This window comes from Alligator mississippiensis, chromosome 3, assembly GCF_030867095.1.
Source record: "Alligator mississippiensis isolate rAllMis1 chromosome 3, rAllMis1, whole genome shotgun sequence".
In the NCBI taxonomy this organism is placed as follows: Eukaryota; Metazoa; Chordata; order Crocodylia; family Alligatoridae; genus Alligator; species Alligator mississippiensis.
In genome coordinates this window covers 97,399,887-97,421,593 of record NC_081826.1, presented here as the reverse complement: position 1 = coordinate 97,421,593, position 21,707 = coordinate 97,399,887, and the positions used below count along the sequence as shown (strand labels likewise).

Here is a 21,707-nt window from a genome sequence, read left to right as displayed (position 1 = left end):
GGATGGAGAACAGGAGTGAAGTTTCTGCCTTATTGGGAGTAAGGCTCCAGGCCAGAACCCAGAGCCTGCTTCCTTCTATGGGAGCAGCTCTCTCGGTGAACCACTCACTCTCAGGGTTGTTTGCTTCCTCTTGGACTGTTCTCTCCTTTTCCTGGCTGTACAGGGGAGAAGCTTCAAAAGTAACAATGGAAAAAGACTTATGTAATGTCTTACTTGTGGTCTGGTGACTAGTCTGAGAAGTCAGAGAGTTGTAGGCTCACACCCTATTTCATGAATGGGAACCTTGAACCTGGTGTATCTCCTGCATCTTGGGAAAGTGCCTGAATCATTTGGCTGTTGGCTGGAAACCTGGATTCTTCTCTTCAGGCTTTTGGCTGGTGGAATTTTTCCCAGCATAGGTATTTACCAAGCTTCATACCTGCATGGCTGGATTGCAGACTATTGTGCATGCTCAGTGGCTATGTGGATACTTATGTGCCCACACTTCACATGGAGTAGGATCACAAACTGTGGATAAGAGCCAAAAATGGCAGTTAGGCTGCTGGGTAAAGTGAAATAGGATTCTGCCCTAAGTCTGCACTTAAAAAGTCAGACTTAATAGACTGTGCAAAGCATAAAGCAAGTGGATAAGTTAAAGTTAGTTTGCAAACACACAATTACATTTCATTCTTAAAATGGAAAAACAAATTTTTTTGATTTACATTTTCCAAATGCAGGTATGCTCACTAGTTAGGCATTTCTGTATTAACATTTTGTTTAGCAAATTAATATATGTCTTTCCTAAGTTTCTTTGATCATCTTGAACAAGCTTTTAATTTTTCTTCCATTGCTGAATATACATATTGTATCAACATATCACCTGTTTCAGCAAGAATTAACCTAGTGAGCATGATTAGTCCACCTCTGTGGCTTGTTTCCTGTAGCTACCACATTTTCAAGCTGTTTCCACAAGCAACATCTCTATTTGTGCTGTCTAAGCCTGTTTTGCAAATCTGCTGTTGCAATTGTCTTTTGAAATTAGGTGTGGCATCATACCCAGTAGAGCAATGTATAAAATGTCATGTGTGTGTGAGGGGTGGGGTCAGAGTCACCCCACATCTACTCATTCCCCTGAACATCTATTCATGCTCTTTCCAATCCTCAAAATCAATCCTGTCATCTAGTTCTCCACATCAGTTCTGCCCCCAGATCTGTTCTCTCTCCACAGCTGCACCTGTGTTCCTCCTGAAGTCCCCAAGAGTCCTTCACCCTGGGCCTGGAGGGGTGCTGATGTGGGGTCTCCTCTTCCTCTTCCCAGGCCCTGGACTGCTGGGATCCTTCTGCACCCTGCCTCCTCCTTCCTCCTTGTCCTGAGACTAGCTGGAAAGAGTTAGTCTGCTCCCTGCACAGTCCAGATGAGCTCTTCAGCCAACCACCTAATTTTTATAAATATTATTTCCCAGCTCTGTGACTCGCTGCAACCCAGTGAACTCATTCTAAGTAGGTTAACAAGTAGCACGTGTGGCTGTCTTTGTACCAAGTTGCTTTGTTTCTTTTCATTCACTACAACTGAAGTCATAGAAATAGCTTGGTCTTGGCAATGTAAGTACTGATACTCCTGAGGAGTTACAGTGTTACATATCATCACTCTCATCATCACTCTAAAATTGATAGTTGAGTCTTCAGTGCAAAGTGGAAAGCTAAGCTTCCTTAAACATGGTTTGGGAATGTATGGGTTGGGAATGTGTGCACAGTGCACCTTGCTCTTAAATGAGCTTGAAAGAACAGAAGGTCCCTTGATGGCACTTACTGCCTACGTGACTTATAAAAGTCTTAAGACTGCTTTGACTTTGTTCAGGCTTGAATTTATGCCTGTACCAAACCCCAGCTACATCCAGGTTTGGGGGATGCAAAGATTTTTTACAGACACTTGCATTCCTGTTCTTGGGCCTTGTGCACAGCCTAGCTAGATCAGGCCTCAGGATCTGGCCCAGTCTGTTTCTGCATTGAGATAGACCAGATAAGAATATTTACTGGCAACATTAGATAACAATATTTTTATGCATTGACAAATAATAAGCAAATTTATAATAATAAGCACATTTATAAGCAAAGGGCTTCATGTTCTGAGGAGCAGCTTGGATCATTGTTAGGATGGCTGCATTTTCTATTTTTTTATTTAAGAAAGAAAGCCTTTAGGTCCTTAGTCATTTAGTTGGCTGGCTGCAACAAAATAATACAGTGAAGTGAGTCCTTCCTTGTATCACTCAGCAATTACTCACGTACTACTTTTATTCAAACCAGAACATTTCCTGTCTTGCTGCTCAGTTCTGTTGTTGTGCCCAGGGGGCATTACTCTGTATAAGCTTTTGGGGCTGAGTGAAATGTGTGAGTTTGAAATGGGAGGGCATAGGTGAAGATCTCGGAAGTATAAACAGGAATATCTGCACTGAGGTAATTATGGAAAACCCCTGGCACTTGGTGAAATCTGTTTGATGCAAAAGGAAGAAAAGGGCTTTTCACATGACCACCAGGGATAAACCATTCATGTAAAAGATGCTTTAACAGCATTCATTCGGGAGTGACTTCATGAGAAGCAGGAATATTTTTTAGAGCTCTCCTTGCAATTAGGTGGATTTTTTTTTAAGTTTCTCATAAGACCCTGGTGACTCCCTCTCTCCCACAGCACTGAGTTTCAGAGCTTTTGAGGGCTGGAGGGGGTGAATATATCAGTTAAATAATGTATCAGTTTTTGAAAATTTGTGCTAGCCATATAGCTTGAAAAGCTACATGCAGTTCAGTAAAACCAAAACCAAAACCCCAGTTTCTTGGTAAGTCAGTCTCTGTAAACAATATTTAAAAAACCTAAAATAGTCAGCAAAAATTGTAGATTCCCACTAATGTCTTAAATGTATGGGAAAGTTTTTTAGCATTTTTCGCAGGAAGTTTTCATTTGGTATTTATTGTTACTCTGCTGCTAACAATTTATCCAAACCTTCCTTAAAGCTTCAGGGTTCCTTCTCCTCAACCAGGAGTAATGGCCATAAACTCCTGGAAGAATGTTTCAGACTCAACATTAGGGAAAACGTCTTCACAGTCAGGGTGTCCAGGCTGTGGAATAGGCTCCCTCTGGAGGTAGTGCAATTGCCTATGCTGGAAATCTTTGGGAGGAGACTGGACAGTCACCTTGCTGGGGTCACCTGACCCCAGCTGTCTTTCCTGCCTGGTGCAGGGGGCTGGACCTGATGATCTTCCGAGGTCCCTTCCAGCCTTACAATCTATGAATGTATGAAAACCTTTTAGGCAGGCATGCCACAAATTAGCACCACACCCTCCCTGAATGCCACTTCAATCTGCTTCCTCTGCCTGATCTGCTGTTCTGTTCCCTGCCTTGTGCTCTCTTCCCCATCTGCTGCTCTGCTTTCTGCCTCCTGCCTTATCTGTTGCTGTGCTGCTTGCCCCATTTGCCTGTCCCCCTGCTGCGCAGGCTGCCCCTGCCATTTGTGACGTGTGTGCCGCAAGTTGGCCGGCCCCTTCTATTCTAGTCCAATGGCCTAGTGCAGTGGTTCTCAACTTTTCTTAGACTTGAGGCACCCCTTGGAAAATACCAGCTCTTAGTTTTTACTCTTTTTTTTTTTTTGACTACAGAAAAATAATGGAGCTAGTATTCCACTGCAGAGAATTCAGAAAGTTCACAACAGGTTGGAATGTGTTTAACAGTACGGATCCCTGTGTGAAAACTATAGAGTTAGATGATGATTCATGTTCTCATGTCTAACAGCGCTAACAGCGTGTGGCAACCTACAACCAGCAGCACATCCAAGGGAAGGGGTGCACTGGTGCACTTACCCCCCACCCCGTTGATCCCCGATCCACCCAAAGTTCAAAACCAACTGCCCAGCAGTGGCAGCAGTGTTTCCAGTCAGGCAGTGCTGAGGGAGTTGCCTGACTTCGTGGCTCCTGGTCATTTACCTGATCCCTTCTCAATTCTTCATTCCACCTGGTGTTAAGGACCCTCTTCTTGTTTTTTTAATGGTCTTGATGTTTCACCAGTTCCCCCACGCTGCTGCCGCTTGGTTGATCCTGATAATGGAGTTCCTATTTCACAGCCCATCCCCATTCCCAACTGTTTTTAACTCATGCCAATGAAAGCATGCTCATTGACCTTTTTGGCTCCTCTGTGAAACTGAATCCTAGTTCCTCAGGTCCCTAGTGGTTTAATAAAGCTTCTAGTTTCTGGGAATGGGGGAAAATACGTTGTGCTTTATAGGGGATGATGCCCCTCACCCTCTGCATTACTGTCAAGCTGTTGAGACCCTCCTCTTCCAGCCTCCCCCTGTAGTCTAGCAGCAACCAGGGCTGAATGTAGCTCTAGCACCCACATGGTGGGCGGTGATTGTGACGGAGCAGGGAGCGCATCCCACATGGCATGCACCTCCTTTCCTCAAGTCTTTGCAACAAGGTGCTTAGCAGAATTTGCAGCTTCATGGGAACCTGGGAGGCAGCCAGCAGCGCTTCTGCCAGGGCCTCAAGCTGGCGGCCCCTGGGCTGTCAACACCGCAGTGCCAGCACAACCATGTCCCCTCCGGTGGCTGATACATGTCTTCGGGAACTCCTGGCTTCTGACTTGTAGTCACTTCTGTACAATTTTCCTTTACTGTTATAGATAGGTAGAATGGTAAGATGGTGCATGCATGTGTGTATACACACACACACACATATATATATATATATATATATATATATATATATATATATATGGTGAGATGGTATAGATAGATCTATATATATATATGTCTATATATGTGTGAATACACACACATATATAGACATATCTGTCTACACCTTCTATCTATAACACCTTACTCTGTGTGTGTGTGTACACAGACGTCGCCTACACTGGAGCCGGGAGGGGAGGGGGAGCAGCGGGTCACAACCTTCGCAGACGCCAACGGAAGGGGGCGGAGCCTCTGCGCCTCTCACAAGCGTCCGGCCCCGCCCCCCTGTGCCACTTCCCGAGCCGGGATGCTGTCGTCTCCGTGGCAACCAGCGCCAAGGAAGGGCCTTGCCGTGGAGCGGTCGCCTGTTAATAACGTCACCCCTCCTACGTGTGGGCGGGGTAGTGCTTAGATGTTGACCTCTGTGCCTGCCTGTCCCGAGCGCGCGGGAAGGCAGGCGCCGCGCGGGGCAGCCGGGCCCGGGGTCCTTATGGCGACCGGTAGCGACGCGGGAGCAGTTTGAAAACGAGGGTCTGCGCACGGCTCTTTCGCTCGCCTTGGTCATCTGCTCGTTGCTGGGGCGATTGCGCCGCCCCGCCCATCAATGGCGCTACCCGCGGTGCACAAGTGCCTACAAGTGAGTGGGGGCGGGGCCTTGCAGGTGGGAAACGGGCGCAGTCGTCCCGCTTGGGGATTGGCCAGTCACCAGTTACATCACAGCAGGGGGGACTCCAGCTCGAGGTACCCTCGATGGATTTAGCCCTGCCCCACCCGGCCTTGCGCCCCCTGCAGGACAGCGGCTGCTGCTGCAGGCCCAGTTTGGGCTGAGGCCTGTGGGCCACGGGGTGCAGCCTGGGGCTGCACACAGTAGCTTGTGCCCTTGGCAAAATCAGCCTCTAGCAGGAGTGTGCTGGTCATGTGCCTGGTGTGTGGGCATGGCGCCCTGTGCTTCCCCAGTGGAAGCAAGGGGTGGTCCTTCCTGCAGGGTGTGGCTGAGTCTCCAGGCCCCCTGGTTGCTGTTGCATCCTTTGTAGGTGTTGCGAGGAGATAAGCTATGAATGCAAGCTCAGGCTTCATCCCCCAGCTCTCACAGCCTGGCTCTTCTGTCAGCACCGTTGTGCATACACTAATGTTTGAACTTGGATGCCACTGGGCTCACAGGCAGGGCCAGACACAGGCATGGGTGAACTGGGTGGCTGCCTAGGGCCCGGATAGAAAGGGGGCCTGAAAATGGTAATTTAAAAATTATTATTATCATTATCTCGCCAAGGCGGGGCTGATACTAAAAGTTGGCCCTGGGGCCACCAGGAGTCTAGGTACGGTGCTGCTCACAGACGTTAGGGAGGGGTGCCGCCAGTCCAAAAAGGTTGGGAACTGCTGGTCTAAGGAGCAGTGCCTTCAGTCAAGAAGGACTGAGAACCACTGATCTGGAGGATAATACACTAACAGTTTTTCCACTGGTGTCTCCTGGCTCTTATATGAGTGGGTGATTATGGTTATCATAATCATAATTGTAATGACAGTGGTAATCATAAGTGTAATGATGTTGGTAGTATTTATTATGATCTATAGTGATTCCACAACCTTCTGGTGGCATTTCCTCCACCAGGGTTGAGACTAGTATCCCCCTCTAAATTGCTTTTGTGCCCAAAGCCATTGGCATCCTAGAGATTGCCATGTTATGTAACTGCCACCCAGCACTAGGTGTTGACAGTCTCAGGTAGTACTGTCTACTGTAAATTACAATAGCAGGCAAACCTGACCTGACCCAAGCTGACCTTCCCATGTGATAAGTGTGGAAAGGACTGTCATTCAAGAATTGGGCTGTACAGCCACAGTCATAGATAAATGTTCAATGAGCTGATGCCTCACCATGCACATCTGTTGTCTTGTAAGACAGACATATGCCTCTTATTAGGGTTTATTTTCTTGCTGTCCTCATCTCTGGCTTGTTTGCAGCTTCTAAAGTTGGTGGCTTCCTGAATTGAAGAGGCCCTAAGCTAGCCATCTACCTGACTAGGACAGAGGCTCTGGCTGGGGGGGATGTCCAGGGACTGTCGGGCATCTTCCATTCCCTCATCCATTCATGTCTCCAAGCATAGTTTCACTAGGCAGTGTCCACTGGATCCTTGGACTCGTTCAAGGGTCACTGAGCACTGGCTGGTGGGCTCTGCTTGCTGTCCTCTTTTGGCACATGCATTAATAACATTTGGCCCACACTCCCACCCCTGTTTTAACTTTTGTTATCTCCCAGAATCTGCTGGTGTGTTCTTAGTGGCCTCGTGGCCTGAGGGAGGCTTACAGATTTTGTGGTGGGCCTAGTTTACCGACAATCAGTACAGCAAGTAGGCTGACTAGAAGAGAAAATGTATGCTGTTACGTCTATCATACAGGCCTGATGTCAAGTTTGTTACCATTTGCATAGCAATGCAAGAAACAAGCTGCATTGAACTTAGTTTTTTGTTTTTAAAATGTGTGACAAGTCTCTGAACACTTATGCGGCGTTTAACTTCATTTGTTTGAGGAATCCAAGTACAGTGGCAATACTTGTATGTAATTTACTCAACAGAAGTGAATCTAATGTCTCCTGTATTTAATGTTAGACTAAGCAAAAGACTTGACTTTAAAATGTTGGGAACATATGATTGAGTCAACTAAATTGCATGTGAATCACATATAATAGTATTGTAGTATTTTGCGGGAAGTAATTTCAATCTATATGATGATTTTAATTCAGCAGACCTTCATTGGGACTGATTAAGCATAAGTGTATCTTTATGCCTTTCGGCAGATCTGGGCTCTAGATTTGGCAGCATAGCTCAATAGCATGTGTGCTTTGTTCCTACCCTGTCCTTTATATACAAATACATTTAACCTGGTGACAAACTAAGAGCAGCTGGGTACGTTTACATGAGACGCCTTAATGCACAGTGGACTGTTCTACTGCACATTAGTGCATCACGGCAAAAACTGCTAATGTGCAGTAGGATTAGTCTGCAGCACATTAAGCTTCACAAAGAAAAGTTTGCCCTTGCTACTGTGCATTAGTGTAGCTACTGTGCCTTTATCTGGTACCTCATATTAGAGGTACTAAGCTTAGTGTGCAGTAACAAAAGCGCATTAATGAATGTGTAGATGCACCCACTGATACAGATTCACTGATCTGTACAGAAGAGAATACCTTTTGGTATGTATCTCAAGGCATTTGTGTTTAGGTTTACACAAACATTATGAAACCAATAGCTTTTCCAGGTGTCTTGCTTTATATATGTGACTAACCAAAGATAAGTGTATTAATGTTTATGAAGAGAAATGTTAGTCAGCCAGTCCATGCTAATGCAGTATCTTAAACATTCTATTTGATGAAATATCTCTTTCTTACTTTCCAGCTCAGTGATGAAAATGAACAACTACTTAAGAAGCTGAAAAGGCTGCACAGGAAAAATAAACAGCTAGAAAGTGATTTGACTCAGATTCAGGAGAAATTACATCTGCAGCAGTTAATGCATGACTATGTCACAAGCAGAGAGTAAGACTGATTAGTTTAAAACAGAAAGTAATGGGTTCAAATCTCAAATTGAGACTGCTTGTAGTAGGGGTGACAGTGCCATGCAGTACTTTTCCTTAGGATAAAGGTCTTCAGATCTGTGATTAAAACTAACCCTTTGCACTGGACCAAAGTTGTATTTCAAGCAAAACAGGTCTATATGCTGGTGACTTGTGCTTTTGCTTACTTAGTTGGTGTTCTACCCAGGGTTTGACTTGGTCTAAAATGCTTTAGAGTTTCTTGATAATAATAAATACTGTATAAGAGAATGAAATGTGGCATATCTGAAAGCATTAGTGCTACTTAAAATGTTTTGAAATTTAGACTTCAGAAGAGACTTTTTTCCCTTCTCTTTATTTTGAAAAGGAGCCAGACAGCTTTCCACACATCTTTGTACAGAACCTGTAGTAAGACTTTCAATGCTGAATGAAAAATATGGAAAAGTTACTTTATTTATCTGCCGCCATTCTGACACATTTCTTTACTGTTCTGAAAGCTGTTTACATTGGTTTACATTAAGCTGTAGCATTTATTTCAATTAAGTGTTCAGGTTCAAACAGAAGCCTACTTATGGCACACGATGAGTGGCATTCCCAAAAAGGAACTCGGATGGAAAGGGGAAAGTGCTAGGTAAGTTACTTTGGTAAATCTCTCTGAGTTAGTGGAGTGTGTTCCTTCTTGCTAGGACTAGCCTACTTTAAGGTGGAGGGGTTGTGATTTACCTCTTTTAGGTAGGATATACTGTATTTTGTCACATGCAACATGCACCTTTCCCCCCAAAATCAGCTCTCCAAAATTGGGGTGGATGTTTTAAGTGGGAAGCCGTTCTCTTCACTGGAAAAAAAAGCTAGCCTATATGTGCTGTGCAGCTGCCAAGATAGTGGAGTCCTGTGTTAAGCTAGTCAGTTCATTGACATTTGTGAATTATAGAGGTTGCAGACTCTCATAAGTAGCTTTTGCTGTACTCAGTATATTTAAGGGGTCTTCCTATCTTATACTGGTATGTCTGTGCTGCTCACTGTAGTATAAAGATATCTGAATTAGCTTGCTAAAAGCTAACTTAGATGCTGGAAGCAGTCTATCTATTGCAACACAGGGAGAAGCAGAGTAGATTAATTTGCATAGAGATCTGTGTTGTGGCTAGACTGCTTCCTGCATTTGAGCTAGCTGAGGTCTCTTTATACCATACTGCATTCTGCAGTGTAGACGCACATCCATTGTGTATATAGACTGCTTTGCTTGTGCACTATAGTCAAGTTATTAAATTCATCAGTACGTTTCATGAATATGGTAGTTTATCAGCTGTCAGTTGCAGAATGGGAGCCTTGTAGTGATTTTCAGTCAAATCAGACTCAAGTGTTCACATTTTGTGTAACAGTCATTGTCAATAATCTGAAAAGCTACCAATGCTTTGCCTAAGTGATAAAGGTTTCAAGGTTTATTAATATCCAAGAGATTCTTCTTAAATAAGAACATTCCTTTCACTGATTCAGAGATTCATAGATTGGAAGGGGCTGGAAGGGACCTCAGAGATCATTGGGTCCAGCCCCCCACACTCTAGACAGGAAGACAATTGGGGTTAGGTGACCCCAGTGAGGTGACTGTCTAGTTTCCTCTTGAAAACCTCCAGGGTACATGACTATACCACCTCTGCAGGGAGTTTATTCCACATAAGCTCCCTGACTTGCATGGATCAGTTTTGTGTATTATAGTTAAGGCTCTTGATAATAAATGGCTCGCTTACTCAGCACTTAAATGAACCTTTTTTTTTAACTGTTTCTAACTCGCCCTTTTGAATAATAGTTCATTGTTATCCTCATTACAGAAGTAGCTATGTGTATAGTACTTATTCTTCTGTTGCCTTATTGCACTAATTTTGTTAGGCGAAATGACCACATGTATGTGTTGTATTTCATTTTGATTTATAAGCAAATGGTCAAAAATAAAATCATAACTCACACTTAATGTTTACCATTTTGTCATCTTAACTTTAGGTAATTAACTATCTCTGAAAAGTTTTAATTGATTTATTAAAATGTTGGTCAAGTACCTCCCTCATTAAGTATCTTGACCTAAATAAAAGTTTTATTTTTAAGAAAACCTTAAAAAAAGTCTTGGGTACAACTTCTTAGGAACATTGTAGTTTTACCCAAGCGTACGTTTTAGAGAAGGAAGCGTTCTCTCTATAACTGGTCACATTTTATGGTAACTAAAACATCATTCCAAAGTCTGAAGAAGTCTTAGACCTGTGGATTAGATACTAATCCATGAAGATAGTGCACCTATTAACTAGGCGTTTGTAGGATGACATTTAAATGAGTGTTCTTTAACTTGTAAGAGACAGTTTGTTTAAGTATCTACTGTACATGCATTTAAACATTTTTTTTCTACCTAGATTCATAGATGTTAGGGTCGGAAGGGACCTCAATAGATCATCAAGTCCGACCCCCGGCATAAGCAGGAAAGAGTGCTGGGTCTAGATGACCCCAGCTAGATACTCATCTAACCTCCTCTTGAAGACCCCCAGGGTAGGGGAGAGCACCACCTCCCTTGGGAGCCCGTTCCAGACCTTGGCCACTCGAACTGTGAAGTTCTTCCTAGTGTCCAATCTAAATCTGCTCTCTGCTAGCTTGTGGCCATTGTTTCTTGTAACCCCCGGGGGCGCCTTGGTGAATAAATACTCACCAATTCCCTTCTGTGCCCCCGTGATGAACTTAAAGGCAGCCACGAGGTCGCCTCTCAACCTTCTCTTGCGGAGGCTGAAAAGGTCCAGTTTCTCTAGTCTCTCCTCGTAGGGCTTGGTCTGCAGGCCCTTGACCATGCGAGTTTCCCTTCTCTGGACCCTCTCCAGGTTATCCGCATCCTTCTTGAAGTGTGGCGCCCAGAATTGCACGCAGTACTCCAACTGCGGTCTGACCAGTGCCCGATAGAGGGGAAGTATCACCTCCTTGGACCTATTCGTCATGCATCTGCTGATGCACGATAAAGTGCCATTGGCTTTTCTGATGGCTTCGTCACACTGCCGGCTCATGTTCATCTTGGAGTCCACTAGGACTCCAAGATCCCTTTCCACCTCTGTGCCACCCAGCAGGTCATTCCCTAGACTGTAGGTGTGCTGGACATTTTTCCTCCCTAGGTGCAGCACTTTGCATTTCTCCTTGTTGAACTGCATCCTGTTGTTTTCTGCCCACTTGTCCAACCTATCCAGGTCTGCCTGCAGCTGTTCCCTGCCCTCCGGCGTGTCCACTTCTCCCCATAGCTTTGTGTCATCTGCAAACTTGGACAGAGTACATTTCACTCCCTCGTCCAAGTCGCTGATGAAGACATTAAAGAGTATCGGTCCCAGGACCGAGCCCTGCGGGACCCCATTGCCCACACCCTTCCAGGTCGAGACCGACCCATCCACCATGACTCTTTGGGTGCGACCCTCTAGCCAATTTGCCACCCACCGGACTGTGTAGTCATCCAAGTCACAGCCTCTTAACTTGTTCACCAGTATGGGGTGGGATACCGTATCGAAGGCCTTCCTGAAGTCTAAGTATACGACATCCACCCCTCCTCCTGTGTCCAGGCATTTCATAACCTGGTCATAGAAAGAGACTAGATTGGTCAGGCATGATCTGCCTGCCACAAACCCTTGCTGGTTTCCTCTCAGCATAATTTGCCTTGCCGGGCTCTCACAAATGTGAGCCTTGATAATTTTTTCAAAGACTTTACCAAGGATGGAGGTGAGACTGACTGGCCTATAGTTGCCCGGGTCCTCCTTCCTCCCCTTTTTGAAAATGGGGACCACATTAGCCCTTTTCCAGTCCTCCGGGACTTGGCCCGTGCGCCACGAGCGTTCAAATATTCCCGCCAGTGGCTCTGCAATGATGTCGGGCAGTGCCTTCAGCACCCTCGGATGGAGCCCATCCGGGCCTGCCGATTTAAAGGCATCCAGTTCTTCCAAGTGACTCTGCACCACCTCAAGATCTACCAATGGAAGTCTGGCGCCTTGCTGCTGCCTCTCTACAACCCCAGTGAGAGACTTGTCGTGCCCCTCACTTAGGAACACTGAGGCAAAGAACTCGTTGAGGAGTTCAGCCTTGTCCCCCCTGTCTGTCACCAATTGTTTCTGCCCATTTAGCAGTGGTCCTATTCCTCCCTGGGCCTTCCTTTTACTCCCAATATATCTAAAAAACAATTTCTTGTTGTCTTTTACTTGGGTTGCCATCCTCAGCTCCATGGTAGCTTTGGCCCGCCTAACTGCCTCCCTACAAGCACGAGCAGAGGAGGTATATTCATCTTTAGTGATCTCACCCTGTTTCTACTTTTTATGTGCTCCCCTTTTGGCCCTTAGGCTGCCCTGGATTTCTCTGGTCAGCCATGGAAGCCTCCTGGCCCCTTTCCCTCTTTTGCCTCGCTCGGGGATCGTCTTGCTTTGTGCCCGAAGGATCGTTTCCTTTAGGCACAGCCACCCTTCTTGGGCTCCCATCCCTTCAAAACTCCTACTCTGCAGTGCTTCCTTGACTAATCGCCTGAGTGCATTGAGATCAGCTTTCCTAAAGTCTAGCACTTTCACCCTACTAGTTACCTTACCCACTCAACGTCTTATGTTGAATTCTATTATTAGGTGATCACTGTCTCCCAAATGGCTACCGATCTGGAGGTCCCCTATCATGTCATCCCCTGTTGCCAATACCAGATCCAGTATGGCATTCCCCCTAGTGGGACCATGCACCTCCTGTGTCAGGTGGAGGTCCTGTACACAGGTTAGAAACCTGCGTGAGCGATAGGACCTTGCTGTCTGCGTCTCCCAGCAAATGTCTGGGTAGTTTAGGTCCCCCATGACTACCGCCTCTTTAGCTTTTATGGTCTCCGAGAGTTGACTCAGGAGCCCCACATCTATTTCTTCCCCTTGGTGTGGGGGTCTGTAGCAGACCCCTACCACCAAATCCAAACGAAATCTAAATGGTTTTGTTTCTTTAACTTTCTTTAAAGGATATGTTATTCACTTTATTACACACAATTATGAGGATTATGAAGAATTATTGACCAGCTCAGGGTTACCGTGCAGAAAAATAACTATGTATGTTCATTTTGTATAATTCTTAGTAATTTGTGGTCCTGCTATGCAGGGCTAGTGCTATGAAATATAGCTACAGTCCAAAGCTGAAATGTAACCAATAGTAAGCAGGCCTTTATTTTTAAAGGACGTTAGTCATTAAAGAGTAGGCTGGTAGTCTTAATTGTTTAACTAGCAATTCACATACTTCTGTTCTCAGACTACTTCAGATGTATAATAATCTACAGAAGCATTATGATAAAGAAATAAAAATAAACCAGGAACAAAGTGAAACAATCAGAAATCTCGCAGTAAGTATGACAACTTTCAGATTTATGTCAAATAATTTATGTTAGTTATTATGCAGAAACTAGGAAAACTAAAAACTTGCCTGATTTTGGCATTTACAGCTCTATATTCTGATAGATCAGCAGCACAGAACTCATTGTTTTCAGAGTAGGGTATGTTGGCTGGTTTACAGTAGGTTCAGATCAGGAGGAACAAAATATATATATATATTATTTATTTATTTTTTTTTTTGGAGAGATGATTTGGTATCCTTGATTAGCATATATTCTTGCAGACAAGTTTTATAAGCACAGACAAATTCATTTTAAAATTATTTCTCTTTTCTTCAACCTGTTGCTTTAAAAAACTTATTTTATATCACTTTGGGATCACTACATTTGAACTCAATTCAGGTTTGACTGTATTAAGTTGAAACCTATTTGCTTTTTGTACACTGCTTCTTAATTTTCTAGTTTTTTAACAGGTTAAAATTAACGAGCTAGAACAACAACTTCAAGGGCAAAAACAAAGAATTGAGCAGCTAGAATTTAAAAAGATCTCTAAAAAAGATAGCAGTATTTCTGGAAAAAGGACCACAACTGCAGAGAGAGAAGTGACATCTCGTAGATGCATATGCAAAAAGATGGGAGGTTGTTCCTGCAAATACATAGGTAATAATTATGTGGTTGGTTCTGCTGTAGAAAACATTAGGAGTGGTAGATTTCATCCTGGTGCATGTGTACCACCTCTGCCTGTTTGTTTTATTATTTAGTATTGCAAATACAGTTCAGCTTTGGGAAATTACTTTGTAAAAATGGCACCGTCTCTTTATTTGATACCTCCCCACGCCCCAACACGCACATAGGTTGCTCTTATATTTTAGTGACAAAAATAAGTATTGCTTCTGTACTTGTCATTTGGTGGGGTTTTTTTTTTTTTTTATAATTTTGCTCAGATATGAGCTTGGGAAAATATATGGAGAGCTGTTAAAATGCTCTTTTTTTTTTTTTTTTGGAGGTGATGCATGAGACATTCTAGCTGTATTTAAAACAATACCAGAACCCCTTCCAGATTAAATCCAGAATCCTGTGATACCATATTTGTATGATTGGGGTTTTTTTGAGTAAAGCCAGACTGACTTTAAAGTAAGGTGTATAGGGAGGTACATATGCCCAAACTACTGTGAACTCAAGGTTTTTGTCAAAATCCAAGACCACACTGTGATTCTAAAGAAAATCCTTACCCATTAGTAATTAATCTGGTAGATCATCTGACCCTTTCCCTCTCCCCTTCTACCCTCTGCCAAAGTCTTTCTTTCAATTGCATATGTAGGTTTTTTTGTTTTAGAATCAAATGGTAACAAACAGTTTTCAGAATTGACTTGTGTAAAACTTACATATATAAAATCTGACTGGTAAGTTCTTATGATTTCTCATGGTGCTAGAAAGATATGGGGCCAATTTTTAAAGGCAGATCATTTAAACCCTTTTAAAATAGCCATAATTTTCTTGAAGTAACACCAAATGCTGGAAACTCTAGGTATAATATAACTTGGATGCATAAGAGGATGATTGTAATAATTAAAATATGAATTTTTAAATTTGAATATAGATATATTGCTATTTGAAATTCAGAAGCTGAAGAAAGAAAATGAGAAGTTGTCTACAGAAAGGAGAATGCTAAGAAATGAATTAGCTGGGCTAGACAAGGTAACTTGCTTGAATAAACTTCAGAAGATAAATATTCCCAGTGTGAGTTGAAATTTAGCTGTAGATTAAACATGTAGCATTGTGAAAACAGATTTCTCTGTCTGGTTGCCTGATAGCATTTCAAAAAAGGAATACAGATCAACAACTCTTGAAAACATGCTTGTTCAATATAGTGTTCAGGTGCATGTTTTCTTTATGATTTTGGTAAGAGCAGAATTATTTTTGCTATAGTTTATCCAAGTTACTTCTGGAGCAGGACTCTTTGGCTGCTTTTTTGGCTTGGGGCACTGGACGTTAATGTGAGGAGTTACTGTTTCTGGATATGGGACAATACAAGTTAAAAGGCTAAATCTGTCCAGCTGAGTCAGCTGTATGTATGTGTACATTACTTTTTCTGAAAACAAAAAGCATTTGATTTTACCTTTTTTGTTATTCATTTTTATTTTAATTAGTACAGCTGGGTTCTTTCATTGGGAAGACAGGTTTTATTTCAGTGCTGTGGAACTGAGATGCTTGTAGAGTACTCTCTTTGTATGACATTCCAGGGGATTGGGCTCTCAGTTAATTGTAGTGCTTTTCATAATCAGAGGAAAACAGGGGTGGAAGGGACCTTGGCAAGTCATTTTAGTCTAGCACTTGCAATGTTTTCTGGTGGTGGGCTGGGATTTCTTGGCTCCGGTCCAAGGGTGGCCAGTGCCAAGATCTGTCTGCTGCTTCTGCCTGCTGCCTGGCCACAGCACAACGCAAGCAAGGCTCCCCACTGCCTGGCAATAGGGTGGCACAAGGCGAGCAAATCCCATCACCTCTGAAGCCATCCTGGCTCCATGGGTCAGATCTGATGGCTCTGTAGGCCATAAGTTGCTGACCCTGATCTAGTCCAACCCTCTGCTCACGGCAGTCTTCACTATCTAAACTTGAGGAGCCAGGTGATGTTGACACCCCTGGTCTAACCTGTTCTTGGTGCATAAACAGCTCTCGTACAACTACCAAGCACAGTGGCCAAAAACAACAAGAACACCTTAAACTGTTGTAAATAAAGTAGGGTGATGAAGACACTGCCAATGTCCTGCTGAGGCAAGGACAGGAAGTAGTTTGTTAAAATGCACTTGAGAGAATATTGTTCCCTCTGTGCAGACAACAATCCTAATAATTGTTGTCATGAGAGTTGTAGGAGAACAAGCTACAGAGTGATTAAAGTCTTTTGCTCGTTTCCTGTATACTTGAATGTTTCCTCAAAGAGCATATGTGTCCTCTGCTCTAATTTTAAACCTGTTTAATTTGATAGCGTTACAAGTGCAGCAGGAAGTGATGCTGATGATTCTTTAGGTCCCACTCTCGTCTGTAGAACTGTCCCTGGAGCCGTATGAGCCCAAGCCTGATGTTTTATTTAGGAACAGGGTTATTCTCAGGTTGAAGGTGCTGTCCTGTGCAAACCTGAGGTCATGGCTACTGGTCACTACATTTTATTATAGATGGTTTATTTAGCACCACGATATATGTGTGGCATTTTACAAAATAGACAGGTTCCCTGCTACAGAGCACTTGCAACCAGGGTTAAACCAGAGGAGGATGGAAAATGCAAGAAGAGAATGGAGGCAACTGTAGCATATACCACTTTTGCAAAGAAGTTTCTTTGTTACATTTTTATTGCAGAATTTTGAGGTGTACTCATTTCATTACTGGGTAATTACATTCCACTTATTGTTCCAGTAATTCCTCTAACAGCATTTGGAAGTGGCATTCATTTTGTCTTAACCACTGCAAGATTATCTGGATTCCTTCACTGCTAAATTCCTCATTCTTACCTTTTATCCTTTTCTTCACTGTTACATCTCCATTCTTTCTGGACTTCCTATCAGTTCTCAGCTCTCTGGTATTTTTGCTGTCTAGTTTTTGAGTGCTCAGAGAAATGCACCTAAATTTGAAGTTGTTTGCTTTAGATTTGTTTCAGGGTCCTACTGAAATCTCTCTGGTTATAAAATGTCTTCATCAATTTGTTCCAGCTGTCCTTTCAGACTTTGCTTTCTCCACTGCTTGTTTGTCTGACACTACTCTGGTCCTCCATGCAGTTGGGTTTGTCACAACTTTTCCTTGTCATGTTAACACTGCTTTTTTGTATTTTTCTGCCATGCTGGCTTCTCTTTTGCTTCTCTTTTTAATTTCTGTCTGCCAGTATCATTTCTAGTTCTTTCTTTTACTGTATGTAAATCTTGAAAAATATCTTGTAATCAGTTTGTATGATAGATGCTCCTCAAAATAAAGTTGTAAACTGTTGTGTAGTGTGGCTAATTGCTACATCTCTCTCCATCTGGCCCTGCATATCAGTAGTGGCAAAGTAATTCCTACGTATGTAACTTGCAAAGCACTCTGGGCAGGTGCTCAGAGAGGGGAATGATTTGAGCTGTGGCTATAATCTCCCAATTACTATTGGGAAATCTTTCTCAAGAACAAAGGATGAATGCCAATTATTTCTTTTTCTTTTTTTTGTTTAGGATTTTTTTGATGAGATAGAAGATTTAAAGCATGCTCTGCAAGAATCAGTTAAACTGAATAATCAGTATGAAAAATGCTTGAAACGAATCAGTGCAACATATGGACTTGCTTTTACTTTATATTCTGTAACGTAGTTAATTGCTATAACTTAATAGCAATTAAACCCCCTGTTTAGATTTTTATATTTAATGTTTAGTTCTGCAAAACAAAACAAACTCAATTCACTATCAGGTAGCATACAACTTTCATAACATAATCATGGCTTTGAATTCAAGATACTTTAATGCTTTCATATTTTGGACAATGACCTTATGTCTTTTGGCATAGTTTTAAAATAAAACATGTCCTTTGTAAATGTTATTGTGTGTTACAAATTCAGTGGTGTTGTTTTTTGTTCCATACGAATGTTGCAGGAATACTTTTGTACACTTCGTAACAATTTTTTTATAAATCTTATATATATATATATTATATACATTCCACGGTGAAAATGGTGTCTTGTGCTGAGCTTGAACTGCAAAATCAGGTGGCAGCTGCTCTTTTACATTCCTGAAAGGCAAATAAAGTGCCTCACACCAGAGGAAAAAAGGAGGCTTGTAGGATGACGAAGAATAGACAGTTGGAGGGCATGGAAAAATGGAGGATGGTTACTGCAACATGATCATGGGCTTCCTCAATTTATACTTTGTAATGTTTCAACTTCCAAGTGCATATATAGCTTTTAAAAATGTAGCCTCGATAATAGTGAGTGTTGCCACATAGATGTAGCTTTCAGAGGGATATGAATGAGGAAAAACGAATGGCCCTGTGAACCAGTATGGGGATAACATCTTATATGGTAGGTTGCCCTCTAGAACAGGGGTGGGCAAACTTTTCTGACAGCGGGCTGGAAGGACCCACCCTGAAAAAGGCACATCAGCCAAATGTTGCTGAAGTCCCATGTCTGCAGGCCAGGTCCAAGGTTTCTACAGACAGGACCCACTGCCCACTGCCTGTGGGCTGCTGAACCCTGCTCTAGAAGATAAGTCATGTAGAAAAAACAGCTGAAATGTATTAGAAGCAGCACCATGTGGTAGTGTAAAGGGATTTGGTCGGAGATACAGCAATGCTAGACATCCTTGAGATAAACATCTTGGACCGTCATGGCTACAGCATAAGATGGTGGAGAAAGACACTTAAAGTTGGTTTATTGGGGAAGGGAGATGAGGGGTTAAAAATGTGTAATGTTGGCTAGGGAGGCAAAAGTAACAATAAGTAAGAGTTGATTGGGGCATTTGAAAAGGCTTCAGCTGTTTGGAGTAGAAGGAAAGCTCTGCTCTACAAAATACTGAAAGAAAACTGCACACAGGCCACATTTTAAGTCCAAAGTGAAAATGAAATGGAGGAATCAAAGACCCCTGGTTTTAGGTGTGGGAGATTAAGATAGAGGACTCAAAGTGACCAGTAACTCTGATTTGACAGTGTGGGCTCTAGAAGATGGTAGTGGTGTCAAAAGAAACAAAAAAGGGAAAACAGGGACTCTTTAAAGAAATAAGCTCATTTTTACCTGTGTTATGCTGATACAAATACAGAATGCAACTCTGTAGAAGTCTGCATTTTCAAAGCACTGCTGTCACAATGGTGCAGACTTGACATCGCTGACTTGGCATTACATTGCATACGCTGAGTTTATTTATGACCTGATGCCTCTCTTTGTTAAGTCAGTATGAATTGTCACTGACTCGATAGGAACAGAATAGGACATTTTCATCTTTTATGACCTAGGTTTTTTTAATTGTGTTACGTAAGTTCTAAGGTTAAAAAAATCCGTTATAACTTTAGGACAAAGTTCTAAACAAAACAGTTATGATGGGGACTTCTAACAGCTGTATAGTTGTCCCCCAGTATATTTCAACATGGTTAAATCATGCAGCAAAGCTAGGACTCGTGTTAATTTTGGTCCCTCATTCCTGCTAACTGCTGTGTGTTATAGAACAGTTCTGTTGTTACCAGGCTCCAAGTATGCTACGTTTTGTACTGGGAATCACTATTATACCTACAGTTCCAGTCAAGCTGGCTTTGTATTTTTAGTTTAAAAGGAGCGCAGCAGTGAGAAAACACGAGGAGGGGAGAACAGCCAACCAGAATTAATCTATGATTAACCAATGCCAGACCTCCTTGGACCAAAGGCTAAAACAACCAATCCAGATCAGTATTTCAGTTGGCCAATAGGAAGAGATGTCTTGTAGCCTTCTTGTCAGTACCAAACCTGCTTGGCTCTGTCTGTCACAGCCTTTTGCAAGCAGCCGAGGGAAGGCAGAAGACATTTCTGGCATCCTGCCGGTTTGCAGCACAGCTCTTTCAGTACCAGCAGCAAAAGCACCAAGCCAGGGACATATCCAGGGAGGATTTTTATCTTCCTTGCTCTTCTTGGGTGGTTTTCTGCTGATACTGGTGATCTTTTTAAAAGGTTTTTCCACCACATTTTCTTTCCTGGTCCTCCTTGGCTTTCGGCATTCAAAGGGATGTTCTAAATGACTGAAGATTTTTGTTTTTTCAGCACTGTTTTGTAGCTCAGTATCTGTATGGATAGATTCCCAGTTGAGTTGGAGAAATCACTTAATGGAGAGCAATTATTGAAAAGCAGCTGAACATTGGGAATGAATTTGCTTTATTTTTCTGTATCCTAATGTAAGTTAAGGATGTACTGATATTTATTATTCAGTTGAGTTCTACTTTTCTGGGAGAGCAGATTATCCAAGAGCTGCCAAAATCTACCTCAGGTATCTGAAGGAGGTACAGTTTGCCCACAAATCACTTGATTTTCATTAACAGGCTTGCAGGACAGGAAAACTAAATTTGATTCTTTGATAGAAGAACTTTTTCCAAAGGGAAGGTTATTAATACTTTACCATCATGGAATTTCTTGTTCCTTCCCCTGAAACAGCTGGCCCCAGTCTGTTCCAGATGCAGTACTGGAGTAAGTGGATCATTGCTTTGAATTAGAGAATGGTGCATAACAATGCAGCTGCATCATAGTATAGCTGCTATCCTGTGGGTATTTGCAAGATGTGATGACTGATTTGTGTGGCAAAGGATAAAGTTTTAGCAAAAGTGTCTAATAGAGGAACAGAAGATATTTATGATTTGCCTGTGTTTGTATGAGTTTACTGCCATATGAAACAGGATTGTTGAAATTGTTTGTTTGTTTGTTTGTTTTTTTTTTTTCTGCTCACAGGTTAGCACTAGTCAGACAACCAGTATACAAAGGCCAGTTTTGTTTAACTGCTGCTTTCTGTGGTGCTTTGTCATTTAGCTAGCACAGGGGTGGGCAAAATGTGGCCCAGGGGCTGGATGCGGCCCGCCGGGCCATTCTGTGTGGCCTGCCGGGCCGTTCTATCCGGCCTGTGGGGTCCCTAAAAAATGTAGAAAATTAATATTAATCTGCCCTGGGCTGCCTGTCGTGTGGCCCTTGATGGCTTGCCAAAACTCAGTAAGCGGCCCTCTGCCCAAATTAATTGCCTGCCCCTGAACTAGCAGTTTCTGCATTTGGAGGCTCTTGCCCCTGCATTGGGTCCTGTGCTCTTCTAAAACAGCTACTAATATATTGAATAGCATATATTTTGTAGTTTGTGCCTCTGCTTTGCAAATATTCACTTTTAGTCAAGTTGCAGAGGCCAGCATTTTAAAAAGTGTCTGCTAATTCCTGAGTGGTCTAACTTTTGGTTGTCTAACTCCAGATATTTAGGGTATGTGCCCCTCCTACTTCCTTCTTCCCTCCCATTTGAGGCTACTGATTGTCCGGAATTCCAGGTTGATGGCTATGGATGTCTTGATTGAGCATCCAAAATTAAAGGCTTTCAAAACTATTGGGCACCTAGTGAGTGAATCACTTCTTATCTGTTAAACTGAATAACTTTGCCTATTTTCAGCTTACAAAGTGTTTAGAT

The 21,707-nt window shown here is 42.7% G+C and overlaps 1 protein-coding gene across 1 annotated transcript; it reads left to right on the top strand.

The window, feature by feature from the left end:
• Positions 1-4,985: 4,985 nt before the first annotated feature.
• LOC132249345 (myosin-11-like) lies at positions 4,986-18,138 on the top strand. The gene is made up of 7 exons (XM_059724254.1): positions 4,986-5,334; positions 8,087-8,226; positions 8,788-8,874; positions 13,509-13,599; positions 14,061-14,247; positions 15,188-15,285; positions 17,778-18,138. The coding sequence occupies exons 1-7, from the start codon at positions 5,302-5,304 to the stop codon at positions 17,910-17,912; spliced, it is 771 nt and encodes a 256-aa protein (XP_059580237.1). The 5' UTR covers positions 4,986-5,301; the 3' UTR covers positions 17,913-18,138.
• The last annotated feature ends 3,569 nt before the right edge of the window (positions 18,139-21,707 follow it).